Raw genomic sequence first — 17,410 nt, 5'->3', positions numbered from 1 at the left:
GTAGTTCTAGTTGTATTCGTCGCATCGGTTCACGCTAGAACTTTTTGGAAAGCTCTTTTCACGTGCTAACACGTGTTTGATTAATTGTTGTTTGCTTTTAGTCGTTCGTGAGTTATAGCGTCGCAAACATGGAGCAAAAGAAAGAGAAAATACGGCATTTTTTACAGTACTACTACGATAAAGGCAAAAATGCATCTCATACTGCCAATAAAATTTGTGCAGTTTATGGACCCGATACAGTTTCCATTTCCACCGCACAACGATGGTTTCAACGTTTTCGTTCTGGTGCAGAGGTGATCGAAGATGCGCCACGGTCCGGAAGGCCTGTCGTCAAAAATTGCGATAAAATCGCTGAATTGATCGAAAGAGACCGGCATAGTAGCAGCCGTAGCATTGGCCAAGAGCTGGGCATGAGTCATCAAACCGTTATAAACCATTTGAAGAAGCTTGGATTCAAAAAGAAGCTCGATGTATGGGTGCCACACGACTTGACGCAAAAAAACATTTTTGCCCGTATGGATGCATGCGAATCGCTTCTGAATCGCAACAAAATCGACCCGTTTTTGAAGCGGATGGGTTCTATTCTATTAAGTTTGTATAACCCATATTGGGCCACAAATGCCGCCATTTCTCTTGTTCTACCGTATCCAATTGAGCGTAATTGAGTTTATATGTGGAAGTGAATACACTTATAGTATTTATCGGCCGCCGTAGTCGAATGGGCTTGTGCGTGACAGCCATTCGGAATTCGGAGAACGTAGGTTCGAATCTCCATGAAACACCAAAATGAAAAAAAGTTGTTTCTAATAGCGGTCACCCCATGGCAAGCAATGGCAAACCTCCGAGTGTATTTCTGCCATGAAAAGGGTCCTCATAAAAATATCTGCCGTCCGGAGTCGGCATTTATGGAACAACATCAAAACGTACACCACAAACAGGAGGAGGAGTCGATTTAAAAGTGTAGACGCACGCCACAAATAGGAGGAGGAGCTCGGCTAAATAACCAAAAAGGATGTAAGCGACAACTATATGTATATATAATATAACGGGTGATTTTTTAGCTATTACCTTTTTAAACAGCTGACGCACGTTTCGTGTTTTGTTTCACTGTCAAACATCTTCAGTTTGGTCAATAATTTAACCATGAATCGTCTTACAAACGAACAACGCTTGCAAATCATTGAATTTTATTATAAAAATGCGTGTTCTGTTAAGAAAGCTTAAGATCCACTTTTTTATCGAAAAATTGTGTTCAGCGACGAAGCTCGTTGTTGTATCAATGGGTACGTAAATAAGCAGAATTGTCGATTTTGGAGTGAAAATCTGCCAGAAGAATTGCAAGAGCTACCAATGTATCCAGAAAAGCTGGAGGCTGGAGATATCATTGGACCGTACTTCTTCAAAGATGCTACGTAACTGTGAATGGGGAGCGCTACCGTGAAATGATATCCAACTTTTTTTTGCCCAAAATGCAAGAGCTTGACTTGCATGGCATGTGGTTTCAGCAAGACGGTGCCACATGCCACACAGGACGCGTAAGAATAAACTTGTTGAGAAGCGAGTTCGGTGAACATTTTATTTCACGTTCGGGACCTGTCAACTGGCCATCCAGATCGTGGGATATAACGCCTTTAGATTATTTTTTGTGGAGCTATGTTAAAGCTCAGGTCTTTTCAGACAAGCCTGCTTCAATTAAAGCATTGGAAGACAACATTAAAGCATTTATATGTGAGATACCGGCCGAAACATTGGAAAGAGTATACCAGAATCGGACTAAGTGAATGGAGCATTTGAAGCGCAGTAACGGTCAACATTTGCATGAAATAATCTTCAAACATTAAATTATATGGATTGTACTATCGATTTAAATAAAAATGTCATGCATTTTTCTGAATTTTACGTATGTTTTTTTTGAAAAACTTTGCTATAGCTCTTAAAAAATCACCACATATGTCTTTATCGTCAATTCTTTGTTCATTGATTTTGCGATAGTCTAATACTATGTATTCTGTATTTTTGTTTTCCGGAGTTGTCTTTTTTCTTTGGTACTTTTATCAAAGGATATGTATATCAAGACTGACTTTTCATAATTGTGCCTTGCTCTTCCATTTTTTATTTGATTTCGTACTTCAGCTTCATGTTGTGGATGATATCTATACAGTGTGGAATGTATTTGGTCATTTCCTGTTATATCTCCATAGTACTCGTCAATCGATCACCTTTAATCGGCACTAATGACGCTAACTTCATTATCTATTGCTTCTAATGCACACATTTCAGAAAGGTTATAGGGATGGTTAGCAATTCCCTTTCCTTCTGGTTTAATAATATTTTTTTTGTTGCATATATATATTTGCATATAAGTAGTTGAGTAAATCAGTTCCTATTATAAACGTGCATTTTCTTCATATAAAAGATATTACTTTCCATCTTACTCTTGCGTTTTTTGGTAAGTTGTACGCTTTTGGAGCGTTTGTGTGTACTTCTTCATCAATTATATCTTTGTTGCCACATCCTCGTTACCAACTTGTTTAAAGGTTATTTACATCATGATTATAGCCAGTCTTTGCGGCTTAAGAACCTTATGAGTTGATTGGCATCTAAGCCAGACAGTTGTTTGAGACTCTCGAACAGCGGTTTGCCCAGGGCTAACATTCTGTCCTTCTACAGGGCAGGACATTCACGGTTGTTTGCAATTGCGACAGTATGTGTTGTGAGGGATGCCCATTTTGGCTGCTCGTTCTCCCACAGGCCAAAAGACAGTTGTGACTGCCGTAAGTCTCCAAGCGTCCCGTCGTTTCATGTTTATCAATATTGACGATTGCTTGAGGGTGTAGGTGGGTCATAAAGTTCTGCTAATTTCGCACTTCGTCTGGTCTATCCATCTATTGTACAATTCGCGATTCGGAGGTATTTTAGAAAAATTGTATTCTTGACTGCACCTAATGGTATAAATACCGATTCTGCCAGATCGTTATTCATTGGAAATCCTCCTCTTGCCATTTCATCTGCTTTTTCTTTACTTTCAATGCTCCGATATCCCGGGACCCAGATTAAGGTAACTTTATGGTTTTCACTCAAAGCGGTATTCCTACTTTGTTCCACCAGTTTAGAGGTTGTTGTGGCCGAATGCAGTACCTGGATTGCAGCTTGGCTATCCGAAAGAATAGAAATATTGCCCTTAAAAGAGAAATCAGCTATTAGTAACCCACAAGCTTCCGCCTTAAAGACACTTCAGGCATCGGGGAGACGCACAAACTTTTCAATTTTAGTAATATGAGGATATACATATATCAGCTCCAACACCACAATTCATTTTACTGGCATGTGTATAGACTGTAGTGTCGAAGTTGTTAAGTGAAAATCCCTTATTCCATTCCTCCTTAGATAGAAAGGGAGTTGCAAAATTCTTCTGAATGTTACCGTCGGGCCGATGTCGTCAGTCCTCACCGAGGTTAACTGAGTTTGTCGCAATAAAAGACTGGCATGAGCATAAGTTTTTTCTTCCCAGCGACCAGCTTCCTTTAGCCTAAATGCACTCATGGTTGCCGTCTTCTTAATGTGTAGGTCTATTGGAATAGCGTGGCTCAGTGCGTTGAGTGTCTCCCTAGGACATGATCTGATTGTACCGACCATTATTGTACAGGCTGATCTGTGAATTCCGCCGATTAGTTCGGTGTTGTATTCTCTCTCTAGAACTTTCCACCAAACGACCGAGTCATGCGATAAAATGGTCGTATAACCGCCTTATGCCATTACAATGTATAATTGATTTGAAGAACCCATCTTCTTCCTAGCATACGTTTACAGGTATATAAAGCGATTATTGCATTCTTTACCCGTTCTTCAATGTTTAATTTCCAGCTAAGTTTGGAGTCCAAAATTACCCCTAAGTACTTTGCACTGGTTGATAAAGACAGAGTTTGTCCGTTGATATTTGGTAGGGTAAAAGTTGGTACCTTATATCTGGTGGTAAATAGTCTGTTTTACGCGCGTCTAAACTTAGGCCACATACTGTTGTCCAAGAGTTCAGCTCACCTAAAGCCCTTTGAATGTTCCTACTGATCGCATTAGGAGACAGTCCTGATACCTTTAGCACCACGTAATCAGCGTACACAACCATTTTTACCTCACCTTCCTTAAGCTTTATTAAGATTTTACTAATCACACATAACCAAAAAAGCGGAGGTAGTACTCCCCCCTGTGGACCTTCTTAGCTATGTTCATATTACATACAAGCTCTGATGGTCCTGGTTTCTAGCGTTCTTGCTGATATAATTTTCCACCCCTAGGTCTATTAACGTCCGGTGAATACCATCAGTGCTAACGTTATTAAATGCGCCTTCTATGTCAAAAAAGCTGGCATGGTATACTTCTCGTTTACTAGAGACCCCTCTATTGTTCAGATTACCTCGTGGCACTGTCTTCGTAGATTTGCCTTTGAGGTAAGCGTGTTGTGCAATTGATCTACTAGTGCTCTCCAGCGAGCTTCTAATGTGTATGTCTAAAAGCCGTTCAAATGGTTTTAAAAGGAAAGACTAATTAGCCTAAAGTCCTTCGCTGATTCATGTTCCATTCTACTAACCTATAAATACTACAATACTTTAAACAGTTTCTAGCTATTTGCATTATAACCCAGGTTTAGACACGCTTTGAAAATTTCCATTAGCCATGGTAGAATATTATCAAGAGTTTCCTGTAACATCTTAGGAAAGATCCCGTCAGGGCCGGAAAATTTGAAGGGGGAAAATGATTTGATTACCCATGCAACCTTCTCTTTTGTGATTATTACATCGGCAAGATGCTGTGGGTCATAGTGGCTCCGCCGGATTCTACCAATATCGCAAACGTGAGTGCTACATCCCGGAAAATAAGAGTTCAAAAGAAGTTCTAGAGATTCTTTCCATAGAACTTCAAGTACCATCTGGCTTCTTGACCCAAGAAGCCATTGAATGGTATTTGGACAAAATAAGGCTGAGCCTCACTGAATCTCTTGTAGACTCGATGGAAGAACAAAAATCTCTCCAGCTCTCTTTCTTGGTGGCCCTAGAAGCCATTGAATGATATTTGGAAAAAATACGGCTGAGCCTCGCCGAATCTCTTGTAGACTCGATGGAAGAACAAAAATCTCTCTTGGTGGCCCTAGTTGCATTCTTGTAATGTCCCGACTTTCTCTGTACAGTTTCTAATCACCTGTTGAGTAGCGGTGATTAAATTTTGATCTGGCTTCTTCCCTTAATTTTGAGAGCTCATTACTCCACCAAGGATTATAAGATTGTTTGCTATATTTAATTGTGCTGAATGTATTCTCCAATGTTGTAACCCGCAAGAATGGTTTGGTTGATCGGAATTCGTCCCAACCTATTATTTATTATTACCTTCTCCAATTAGTTCTTAATGGGTTCCCATACGGTAAGGGTGGACTCACCCACAGATCCAGCTCGTAAGGGATCAGGCTGTGGTCCGAGAATGATTTTTTGTTCTAGACCCTCCATTTGTCTACCCTTACTGAACTGTTTTCGGACAATAAAGTAACATTAATCCCTTCCGCCTATCCCCAAAAGTACTCCGTACAAGGAAAGGTAAAGGTGTGAGTATTACTATTGTTACATACCGTCAGGTTAGTATTATTAATAAAATCGTCAAAGGGTCATCTCGATCGCTCCTTCCGAGCTGCCCCATAGCGAATGCCACGCGTTGGCGTCGCATCCGAGCAGCAAGGTTTTGTTCTTAGTTTCAAGCACAAGAGTAGGGTTAGGTTGTTCGTTGTAGCCCTCGAGTGCTGGAGATTTATTTGGACAACCGTAAAATCCATGCTGAGTGGTCATTTTACAATTTACTGGCATCGTCAAGCAGCACTTCTAGGTGCTACTCGTCAAAGTCATCGTTTCTGGTAGGAGCGGCGTCGTCAAGTTGTATGCCCGTGAGCAAGTCGTTGGCGTTGTCAGCCCCATCCTGCTCATCCTTCGGATTTGCAGAACGGAATATCTTCAGTTGCGCTTTTCTCACGCCAAACCGAAGCTTCTTCTCCACTTTTCTCACAGGCTCGATGCTCTGCTCCGATATTTTGAGAAGAAAATACGCGGAGCTCCGCTTTTATGATGCTCCAGTCATCAATCGGAACATTGCGGTTATGAGCTTGCAGGTAAGGAATCAGCTGTTTGGCTTCGAGCTCCATGTTCGGTATCCAGATGCGAGCCCTCGGCCGTCGTGGGGTCTGGCTGGACGGGATCCCAACTTCCTCAGTTCGCTAGTGTCTGTCCGTTCAGTCCATTTGTCCATCTGTTTTGTCATTGTCATTTGTCCATCCGTTTTTCTGTCTACTGTGTATCTGTTTGTGCATATTATCCGAATTTTTGGGTTTTTCTTTGTTAATTTCTGTCTTGTATGATCATCTGCCCCGCCTAGGGGCTGCACATGTAGCCTTGTGTGGTGCCAAAGAGGATATCGGGGAAATAACCGGTCGACCATGGCAGTGCCTCATACCATGGTAAGACCACCGTGACAACCTGAGGCGGCTTGGTAATAGTAATTTGCAATATTCGTTAAGCTTAAGCGGTAATAAGCTTTTGTAAATTAGAGTGACTCCATTTCGACCCATTACCGCCCTTATTTGCCTCATCAGTTTTCTGTGCTAAGTTTTTTGTGAGTGCTTCCTTGATTATATCCCAATTCTCCGTTTATAGGATATTGATGACTACACTTTTAGCTTATCCTTGCATTAGTCGGCAGTATGCCTTGTTCAGCTCGATGTATGTTACCGTCGATAAAAAACACTCAATACTTTTCTGTTGTGCGTTTGATTTGCCTAAGGATGGGCTCCTCGTTTGTTAATCGCCACAGTGCGTCGTTACTGACGGTGTTTGGTCAGAATATTCTGCAGATGATGCGAAGGCATTTGTTGATGAATGATTATAGCCTCTGTGTGATGGGGTTAGAGACCAGCCATGTTCCACTTCCGTACAACAATACGGACTTCCCGCATGAGCCGAATATTCGTAGTTTAGTGCGCCTAGAGATTTGCGAACTCCGCCATACTGTATGCATTCGCCCGAATGCCACTCTTGTGATATTTAGCCTGCAGTTCACATCTTCAGCTGCTCCCCCATCTGTCGTGATGATGCGGCCGAGGTAGCAAAATGCTTTCGACGAATTCCACCGGGAATTCGTCAACCAATATCTGCTTTGCATTATTGTGGTTAACTCTCATAGCAATTATTGTATCATTTATTCTTGTTATACCCTAGAGGGTCTGGTCAACGTCATAACGTTGGCTACAGATTCGCAGGAATGAAGTTGGATATTAATTGCATAAAATAGGATAATTTAACTTTCCCTCCGAACGTGGTTCGAATCACTGGATCTCTAATAAGGATATTCAATTTTACTTTTTTACTGGATCTTTGATAAGGATATTCAATTTAACTTCTTTTTACGAAGATCCTACATTTTATAAAAATTTGGATTCTTTCAGGTTTCACCATTTCTATTCAAAATACGGTTCTTAACAATTATATGTGAAAAAGTGCATCATTTGAAAGTCCACCATGAGCACGTTTACATCTATAACTCGCCAAACTGTCAATTCATAAATGCCTAATTGTTGAGAACGGCCAGATATTGATGTTGAAGGTTATTCAGCAACACTTTGCGCTACAGCAGCAATATCCTCAACCGAACGTCCAAGTTTTGATCCGCCGATCCTTTTTCTATCCTTAACATTACCAGTATTTTGCAATTTTTTCATCATACTTTGATTTGTGAACTTTTCCACATGATTATTTTCACTAAAAAATTACGAATTTTGTGATATGTTGTTCTTAAAGATTGACCATTTTCATAATAAATTTCAAGGATTTTAACGCGTTGTTCTGTCGTGTAAGTACCCATGGTTAAAATTTTACATCTGTCTATTTGACAAGTGTCAAAGATGACGTAAAAAAGGTACCGTCTAGAAATTATTCTCCCCTGACATCTAGGTGCCACTTTTGAAAGACGTTTTAGTTAAGGTCTCCATGTTTTCTAAATTAAGTTAAGTTTTGGCTAACAAAAACTCAGCGTGGTATTATGGCATAAATCAAATAAAATTATGTCTAAGTCCTGGCTAATGCAGTTTTATCTTATTAGCGTTTTCAGTCGTAGTTTCTCTCAGTATATTTTATAAAAGAGGTCAGATGCAATAATGATAGAATACAAGATAAGGATATCAGAAAAAAAATGTGAGAGTATCTTTGACTTGCTACGTCATAGGGGAGTTGACAGCACTGATTTCACACGTATTCTTACGCTCTTCCCATAAGTCGTTGTTCAGACGGCTACGAAATAATATGAGCAGTGGCTGTATTGATTTTTTCATATATGATCAACACAATTTCAGTTTTTCCCGACATCTGTTCTATACAAACCGCTGTCATTTCCTTATTACGTCACCAAATCAGCTGATTCCTTCAAAATCACTGAGCCGATTAGTGGTTTGCTATTAGCGACATCGTGCCTCCTAAGTTATATACTTAACTTATACTTTTACTATTAAAAAAGCGTGTTATGCAACGGCTTAAAGATAAGATTTAGAGTAAAGTTAATGCAAGGATGAACGTAAAAATAATTATGTAGTTGAAAAAAGTGATAAAGGCGAAGATGAAGGTAAATTTAATCGCTTCGGTTGCACACCTCGGGTCTAGCTGGAACCCTATGAATTTACATGGAAAATATGGCAAATGCGCGATCATTTATAAGCATCGCAGGTATATATTTAAAATTTCTTACCTTTCTCATTGGTTTTGGCATGCATTGAGCTACCTACAGAAGCAAAAAATATTCGCTGAAAATATTTCGATTTGTAAAGAAAAACCTTTTCTGTTCGTTTTTTTTTGCTCTTTATTTTGACTCATTTCGAAGAAGGTTGAAGAAACAAAATGCGATAGCAATAAAATGTTTGATGAAATATGAAATAATCTTTACTAAGGGTTCAGAGGAAGGCAAGCAAAACATGTATATGAGACTATTGAGTGCTGTTGACATACTGGATTCATGCATCCAGTACAATAAAAACGAGTTTTTCGACGAACTTTATCACCCCCTTGTAAACAAAGACGACAATCTCTTTTCGGTGCGAGTGTATCGGCACTGGTTGGTTCATTAACTCCGATATTCACAGGGATATTTATTTTTGTGTTGTAAAATTATTCCATAGCCAAACGAGTAGTAAATTGAGAAATAATGCTTTGATTATTCATACGATGCAACGACCAATGTATTCGATAAAGTCGTCAAAAAATTGCGCCTAGCATCACTTTTTCTAAGCCAACCGGACTTCCTTGCAAATACGAAACGCTGCCAATGCCATGACATCCAACATGTTGCAAAAGAAAGCAAAGTTCCATCGACTTGTTGGCCGTTTTGGTGTGAAATGTGTGACCATTTGATCCATACAATCGACGCCAGCTTTATGTGCATTATAATACAAAATAGCCGATGGTTTTTTGTCTCGCCTTCACACTCTTTAGTATAATGAACAGAGGAAAGTAAATTGAGAGCTTTATTCTTCTTTGGCACATAGCTGCTGATTGAAACAAGGTTTTCATGAAAACCAAATAATGCGAAAGCACTGGTCGAGAATTGTTCTTTTTCATATCTGGTGGAAGACAACGTTTGTTGGATCGTATGGTGCCAACTAATGCGAGTCCTATAGCAGCGAGACGCTTAGCTCCATTCAATGTGACGAAAAATTTGTCGGCTATTATTGTACGGCCGCTGTTTAGGTATCGGTATAGGTTGGTTAATTGTAGCATCACATTTTCCCCTTGATCAACTTCAAATTCTTCTCCTTTTGTTCGGCCACAATACAACTTTCCTTGCCAAGGATATTTTGTTTTGGAGTCACATTCCCACCAGATTTTTTTGCCGTATTTCCCGGTTTTGATGGAATATATTGCGTGAATTTTGTTCGGCCTCGAAATGGAAATAGTTGCTCATCGATAGTAGTACTTTCATGCGGGTCATAATTGTCTTTGAGGTTTTCACAGCTTTATCGGTTCTTTGGCGGGTTCGACTGTTATCAAAACGAATATATCTTGTCAAAATTCTGAATCGATGATAAGACATAGCTGAACGAAAAATAGGCAATGAATTCGAACGCCACAAAACTACTGCTTTCTTTATATTATTCTGTGTTACACCCATGGCCAAAAGAATACCAATAGATGCATCAAGCTCAGTGCTAGTCAAATCAATCCAAACTCTTTGTTTTGAATAAGTATGTGCTTCACTCCAGTTTTGAATGGCCTCTGTTGCATATCGATTTGTTTCCGAAATGATAATGAATGAATTCTCTGCCGTAGAAAGAATGCTCTGTAGCACTTTGTTCTGGCGTAACCGTCGGCTCATGCAATAAATCGTCCTCGATTTCTTCGTCACTGTAAAGTATTTCATTTGGTTTGATTATTTCTTCCTGCTCAATATCAGATGCATCTTTTTCAGGCAAATAATCAACATCTCGATAATCATTTCCACCATATGTATCCTCTTCCTCATCGTCTTCTTCATTTCTATTTCCACGACGAATATCACTCAACAAAGCTGAAGAAATTCGGTCGTAAAAATCAGTACTTAAGCTTCTCCTACGCAATCTTGTGTTATAAACAAATTCCACTTCATCACTCATTATGATCAAAACAAACGAAAAAAAAAAAATATCACGTAGATGACGCTTTATTTGGCGCGAAATTAACATTTTTTTGTCACTAACGTGTTATATGTTCAACGTTTACTGGGCAACTGATGAACATAATGAGAAAAAGAAACGACGAAGAATACATAGAAGGGTAGTTAAGTTTCAAGGGCCGGTCTTGATTTTGAATAAAATACAATTTTTTTAAGAAGTTTTTGTCATTTCTCTTTATTATGATAATATTGGTATGGCTCAATTACGTATGGAAAATACGCTGAGGCATAATTGAGTTTCTATGTCGTTAATGTGCCAAATTATCTAATCCTTTAGCTCTTGAATTGTTGCTGGCTTATTGACGTACACTTTTTCTTTCAAATAACCCCAAAGAAAGAAGTCCAGCGGTGTCAAATAACATGATCTTGGCGGCCAATTGAGATTATTCGGCCATCAAATTTTTCGCGCAAAAGAGCCATTGTTTCGTTAGCTGTGTGACAAGTGGCACCGTCCCGTTGAAACCACATATTGTCCACATCCATAACTTCCAATTCGGGCCATAAAAAGATCGTTATCATCTCACGATAGCGAACACTATTCACAGTAACTGCCTGACCGGCCTCATTTTGGAAAAATACGGCCCAATGATGCCGCCGGCCCATAAACCGCACCAAACAGTCACTCTTTGTGGGTGCATTGGTTTTTCGGCAATCACTCTTGGATTATCATTCGCCCAAATGCGGCAATTCTGCTTAGTAACGAATCCACTGAGGTGAAAATGTGCCTCATCGCTGAAGATGATTTTCTTCGAAAATTGGTCATTCACTGTTGCCATTTCCTGCCACCATTCTGACCATTGACGACGCTTGAAACGGTCAAGGGGCTTTAGTTCTTGAGTCAATTGCACCTTGTACGCGTGTAAATGCAAGTCTTTATGCATAATAATAATAAATAATCAACCACACTATCGCAAACAGCAGCAATTATTTTCTGCAGTACGAGCTGTACGATCATGCACTGGTGTTTTCACATCTCCTACAGACCCGGTTTGCTCAAACTTTTGACCAATTTTTCCGATTGTACGCACATTTGGACGATTAAATTGACCGAAAAATTCACGAAGTGCGCGGTATGTATTTTGATTTGAACGCCCGTTTTCATAATAAGCCTAAATAACTTTAACGCGTTGCTCGATTGTGTGTCTTTCCATGGTTTAAATTGAGTTAGTCTGAAATTGAAAAATATCAAATGAAATGCAGAAAAAAAATTGATTTTAGGTGTGATTTACATTCAACATCGGCCCTTAAAACCAATACACACAATCACATAGGGTCCAGTTTCACTATATTCGTGTTTTTGTTCATTATTTTCGCGCTATTTTGCTATGCTTTCAACGTGCATTATTCAGTCCAAGCATGTTTGCGTGTGAAAACATATATATTACATATGAGCTAAAGATTTACTATGAAAAACAAAAAAAAGCAGGTAACATAGTCAAAATGTATCATATCACATATGTTTCCATACATTTTGTATGGGAGTCCAGCCAGGCCCGAGGTGTACAACCAAAGGTGCAACTTTTTACATCATTTTTTTCCTCCTGTTCGCGGATTCTGTTAAAATAGTTGTATTCATATAGTACATCGATAGAAAATTAAATTTTAGGAAGCTACCTAGAAGCACAAGTCGTAAGCTATAAAATAAATATTTTAAATTCACGTACAAAGTCAAAAAAGGTCTAGGCAGAACCTGGTGTACAACGGAAGGTTGACATAAAGACAAACGTAACGGTACATTTCTAGAAAAGGAAAATAAAATTAAAGATAAGGGCGTATTAAAGAAATGAACGCTTTTAATATTCCATCAATAAAAGTTGTGACTATGTTTATTAGACCGCTTTGGCATTTCTAGTGTTAACGCATAAGTAATTAAGGCTATCGGCTTGAGATATAGATGTTTCACAAATGGAAGGGTTTGCAGTTTAACGTCGCCCCTGAAACTTAAGAATATATTATAAAATCTACAGGTTCTTAAGCTTCCAATTCGATTAGTAGTCGGATGTCTTACGTACAGATTACTACCAATGATTTGTAAATAAAATAATAAATATCAACACCAAGAATCCTTCTTAAATCGCAAATTCCACCGTTTTGAAATTTTTCCCACAAAATATATGAAGGTCGATAGAGTCAATAATATCATTTAATTTTTGGTTGTATTAAATTTCAGGTTTTCAGAAAATTTGTCGTCACAAATTGTTGAGATTTAGGTTTTGAGCACCACCGGTTTGAGCTAAAATTATTCAGTGAAATCGGAAAAAAATCAATGGCTTACTCATAAGGGGTTAACTTTGTTTCGACGGGTTTGACTAAACCCTAAAAGAGCATTAGATGTTTAGGTTTACGTAGGCATGCGAGGAGTTAGTATCAAAAGTGGTTAGTATCACATGTATGCACTGGTATCACATAAAAAAGCAATTTTATATACAAAATTTAGCCTTGAATTGGTGTAACATCATCCACGAACTGATGTGCAAATATATTAATATATTTATTTTCCTTTATTTTTGCTACCTTATACGACACACACTTGCAAAAACTATTAAAAAAAGCCCTATATTTATAATTATTATCAATGTTAACAAATTTTGTTAAGGATATATGTATAAGAAAATTACTAAAAAAAATCTGTTATCTACATAGTTTATATGTTATAATTTCTTGTTTCTCTATTTCGTATTAAAAAAATTAAACCAAACTCTTTTCATCTTCAAAAAAAAAAAGCTAGATTAAACAGAAAACTATCCAGCGAGTAAACGGAGTGGAACTCTCAAACGGAAGAGAAGTGCACGAAAATTAATTAATATCCAACATAACAACGCTATTATATGTTGAGAAAAAATATTGAGGAAATAACACGAAGCTCAAATTTTAAGTAGAAAAGTGTCCAGCTAATATCAGACTAATCATAAATCGAAATAATCTTTAGAACGTAGCTTAAACATGAAAGAATATATAAATGAAGCGAAATTAAAGCAACGAAAATAATTCATTACCCAAAGGAGACATTAATCATCAGCGACGTCCATAAGGTCAAATACTAATCGGAATAACTACAATAACTTAAACCACATTAAAAACCAAAACCTATATTAAAATATAAAAAAAAACCGCAAAACAGTTATAAAAAATGTAAAGTGAGTTAGTGAAAAGGCGAGTACTTCATGTCAAGCGTCAATGCAAACCAACAATTTAGTAAGAAATATCACCAACAAAGCATTAATCCGCGATTTGGGAAACCACTTGCTTAACTATTTAGTGCCAAATTGTCTAAAACCAAGAGCATCCTGCAAAAGCCAAATATCCGATTTTTGCACGGATCCCAAGTAAGTGTTCTCAGCTACGAGTGTGTGTGCCACAGCAACAGCCACACTGGGTCAAATAGCTCAGCAACAACTGCTTGGCTCGCACACGTACACGGTGGATCAGTGGCTGTTGCAGCAACTAAAACTAGCAATAGAAGCAAATTTCGAATATCGTGCCACTGCAGCCAATGTAGCCGCCGAGGAGCAAGCGGCGGTGGCGGCGGCGGCAGTAGCAATACAACTACAAAGATTAAAGGTAGCAAAAGTAACCACAACAACGGCAAAAGTAAAAACGGCAAAAACATCCGACGCAAAAACACCAACAAAGGCGGTCGCGGGTACATCAGATAAAGCGAAGAGTAGCGGTTGCAATAACGGTTTCAGCTATACCTCGAACAACGCTGAAAAGGCGGTAATAGCAACGGGAGCATCAACAGCGGTGGCAGACGAAGTTGCCATCGCTCAGCTTCAGATACCGACTCTGAAAATTAATTCCCTTGGGGAAGGCATTCTATCGAATGCACTCCATATACCGCCGGTGGCATCCACTTTGGCCGCTGTTTTGCACGCGCAAATGACAACCGCCGTACAGCAGCAGCAACACCAACAACAGCTAATCCAACTTCATCCGCACCATCAGCAGCACTTGCATCCCCATCAGCAGCAGGAACCGCTACAAGTGCTCTCGCATCAACACCAGCAAAAACAAAAGCTACAGGAAGAAGGTGAACAAGAACAGCAAGAACTGTTCCAACTACGCACAGAAATTGTCAAAATGGATTCTGACTTTTGGCAACAGGCGCGTGGCCCCTTCGGTCTACATGCCGCCGCCGCACTCGCGACCAACCAGTTGCACCACCACCATCATCACCAACAATCGCCGCAGCAGCAGCAGCCAAACCCAGCGCAGCAACAGCACATACAGCAAACGCACCACATCCAACAATCATCGCATTTGCCTGGGGTAGTGGCAGTGAATTCAGAGCAACTACAACAGTCGCCACAGACGGTTCCGGTGCTGCCACCAAATGAGCAGCACCAGCAAAATCATCATTTGTTATTCAATGCGGCTGCAGCAGCAGCAGCTGCCGTGCACCTAAGTGGTGTTGTAAAGTCAAACGAACTACAGAACATTTCCAGCGATTTAATTGTAGAAGGTGGTTCCAGCGTTGTCCCAAACTCCAGCTGCAGTACAAACGACATCATAGCCGCAGGTAGCAACAGAAGTGGCAACAGTACTAGCAGTTGCCATAATACCGCACCCGCCAGAGATTGTCTTGCTATTAGCGTGAAGCAAGAAGTGCAGACGGCGGTCGTAGCCGCCGCAGTGTCAGCGAACAATCATCACCTGCAGCAGCAACAACAACAACAACAGAAATACCAGCCGAATGTACACAATGCCATAGATGCGCTACAGCAGCTCCAACATCAACTGCAACAGCAGCACGAGTTGACGCCGCGCGCCAGTGGTGGCGATGAAACTGACGCGTTCAGCAACCAGTTGGAAGTGCAACAAGTAAGCGTCGAACAGCAACATGTAACAAATGCGCATCAACAACCACCACAGCCCCAGCAATCACAGCCGCATCATAACACACACCCACATCAACCACAACAACAGCAGCCATCGCAATCTCAGTCGCAGCAGTTGCGACAATCAAATGGGCAACAGCAACAACAACGCGATTCGGGTGCAGGCCCAAGCAGCCCGTTGCGCATGCATATTAGCAGCGTCACTGCGTTGGTACCCTCGCAATCGCCTCAATCACTGACACCGTCCGGGGGCAGCTCAACGCCCGACATTAAGTACAACAGCGAGAAGTTGGTAAACGAAATACAGGTGCGTATGAGGAGCATATTTTAGTCACTATAATCAATGTATATATGTATATATGTAAAACGTACATATGTATATAAAAAATTAAAAATATTTACTCTATGGTAACTAACAGTCTAAGTACTAAGCAATCAATATAATCATAGGAAAAAATACAGATAAACTATAATTGTTAGATTAATTAATAGATAATCAAAATTAATTAGTACATTAACATAATTATAGAATTTGAGAAATAGTCACCTAACTTCCTAGTATATAATGCTTTGATAAGCTGAAAGCCGTTAAATCTGCCACAACTCAAAATCTTCGAAGGGAATGGAGTTCTATAGGCTGTACCTTTTATTACAACGTTATGCGTTTCAAGATTCACTGATTACAATGTAAAACAATATAACATCAATTTAACTATTTATCTAGCATTCATTAGGTCGCTTTCTTTAGACGTCGAGTTCTTTTTAAACGTCGTTTTGTGCTTTCTTCACTTTCAACAAGTACCTTGTTGTTATCTTTTCGATTTCTTCGTATACTGTTGCTTTATTAAAAGTTGTTATGTTATCATTTTTCGTGTGTCTGTCAGACATTTTTGTTTGAGTGTTGTCGTTGAATTTGTGCTATATGAGACTTTTTAGCCGTTCCCCACACCTGTAGTCCATATAGCCAGATTTGTTTAATCATAGTTTTGTGCACTTACAGCTTGTTCTGTATAGTAAGTCTGGATTTTGTACAGACTAACCAATAAAGTTGTCGAAGCTTTTCTCTTATTTGTTTGACCTTTTGCTTTATGTGGTGATTCCAATTTAGTCTCGAGTCCAAGCAAATTCGCAAGTATTTAGTAGTTGGTTCTATTCTAATTGATTTGCCATTTATTTTAATTGGAACGGCAGTAAATTTTGTTTTGGTAGTAAATATAACCTGTACGGTTTTGTCTTCATTTATTTTTAGTCACCAGTTATTAAACGGCGACCGCCGTAGCCGAATGGGTTGGTGCGTGACTACCATTCGCAATTCACAGAGAGAACGTCGGTTCGAATCTCGGTGAAACACCAAAATTAAGAAAAACATTTTTCTAATAGCGGTCGCCCCTTGGCAGGCAATGGCAAACCTCCGAGAGTATTTCTGCCATAAAAAACCTCCTCATAAAAATATCTACCGTTCGGAGTTGGCTTAAAACTGTAGGTCCCTCCATTTGTGGAACATCAAGACGCACACCACAAACAGGAGGAGGAGCTCGGCCAAACACCCAAAAAGGGTGTACGTGCCAATTATATATATATATAGTTATTAAACCATTCCTTAACTGCGTTTGTGTATCGCTGCAGTTTTTCAGTAGCGATGGTTAAGCTTTTGTCTGATGTCAATAGTATCGTATCGTCTGCGAACGTAGCAATTGATGAATTAGTTTCGTTAGGAGATTCTATGTCTGCGGTGCACGAAACATATAGTAGTGGTCCAAGAACGCTGAACATTGATTATCGTATTTAATATTAAAACATCGGTCGGTTAAGTAGCTTTTTATGATCAGATAGTAGTCAAAAAGTAGCAT

The 17,410-nt window shown here is 39.4% G+C and overlaps 1 protein-coding gene across 3 annotated transcripts in view; it reads left to right on the top strand.

The window, feature by feature from the left end:
* The window catches only part of LOC128869275 (GATA zinc finger domain-containing protein 10-like), a 146,415-nt gene that overhangs the window by 107,023 nt on the left and 21,982 nt on the right, over window positions 1-17,410 (top strand). For 2 of the 3 annotated variants that reach the window (XM_054111811.1, XM_054111813.1), the window contains one exon: window positions 13,447-15,867. In XM_054111811.1, coding sequence (XP_053967786.1) covers window positions 14,602-15,867 — 1,266 coding nt within the window. In that variant the 5' untranslated portion in view covers window positions 13,447-14,601. The remainder of the gene's footprint in view (window positions 1-13,446; window positions 15,868-17,410) is intronic. The other variant, XM_054111812.1, reaches the window with a different exon arrangement.

This window comes from Anastrepha ludens, chromosome X, assembly GCF_028408465.1.
Source record: "Anastrepha ludens isolate Willacy chromosome X, idAnaLude1.1, whole genome shotgun sequence".
In the NCBI taxonomy this organism is placed as follows: Eukaryota; Metazoa; Arthropoda; class Insecta; order Diptera; family Tephritidae; genus Anastrepha; species Anastrepha ludens.
This window is presented reverse-complemented; position numbering and strand designations above follow the sequence as displayed.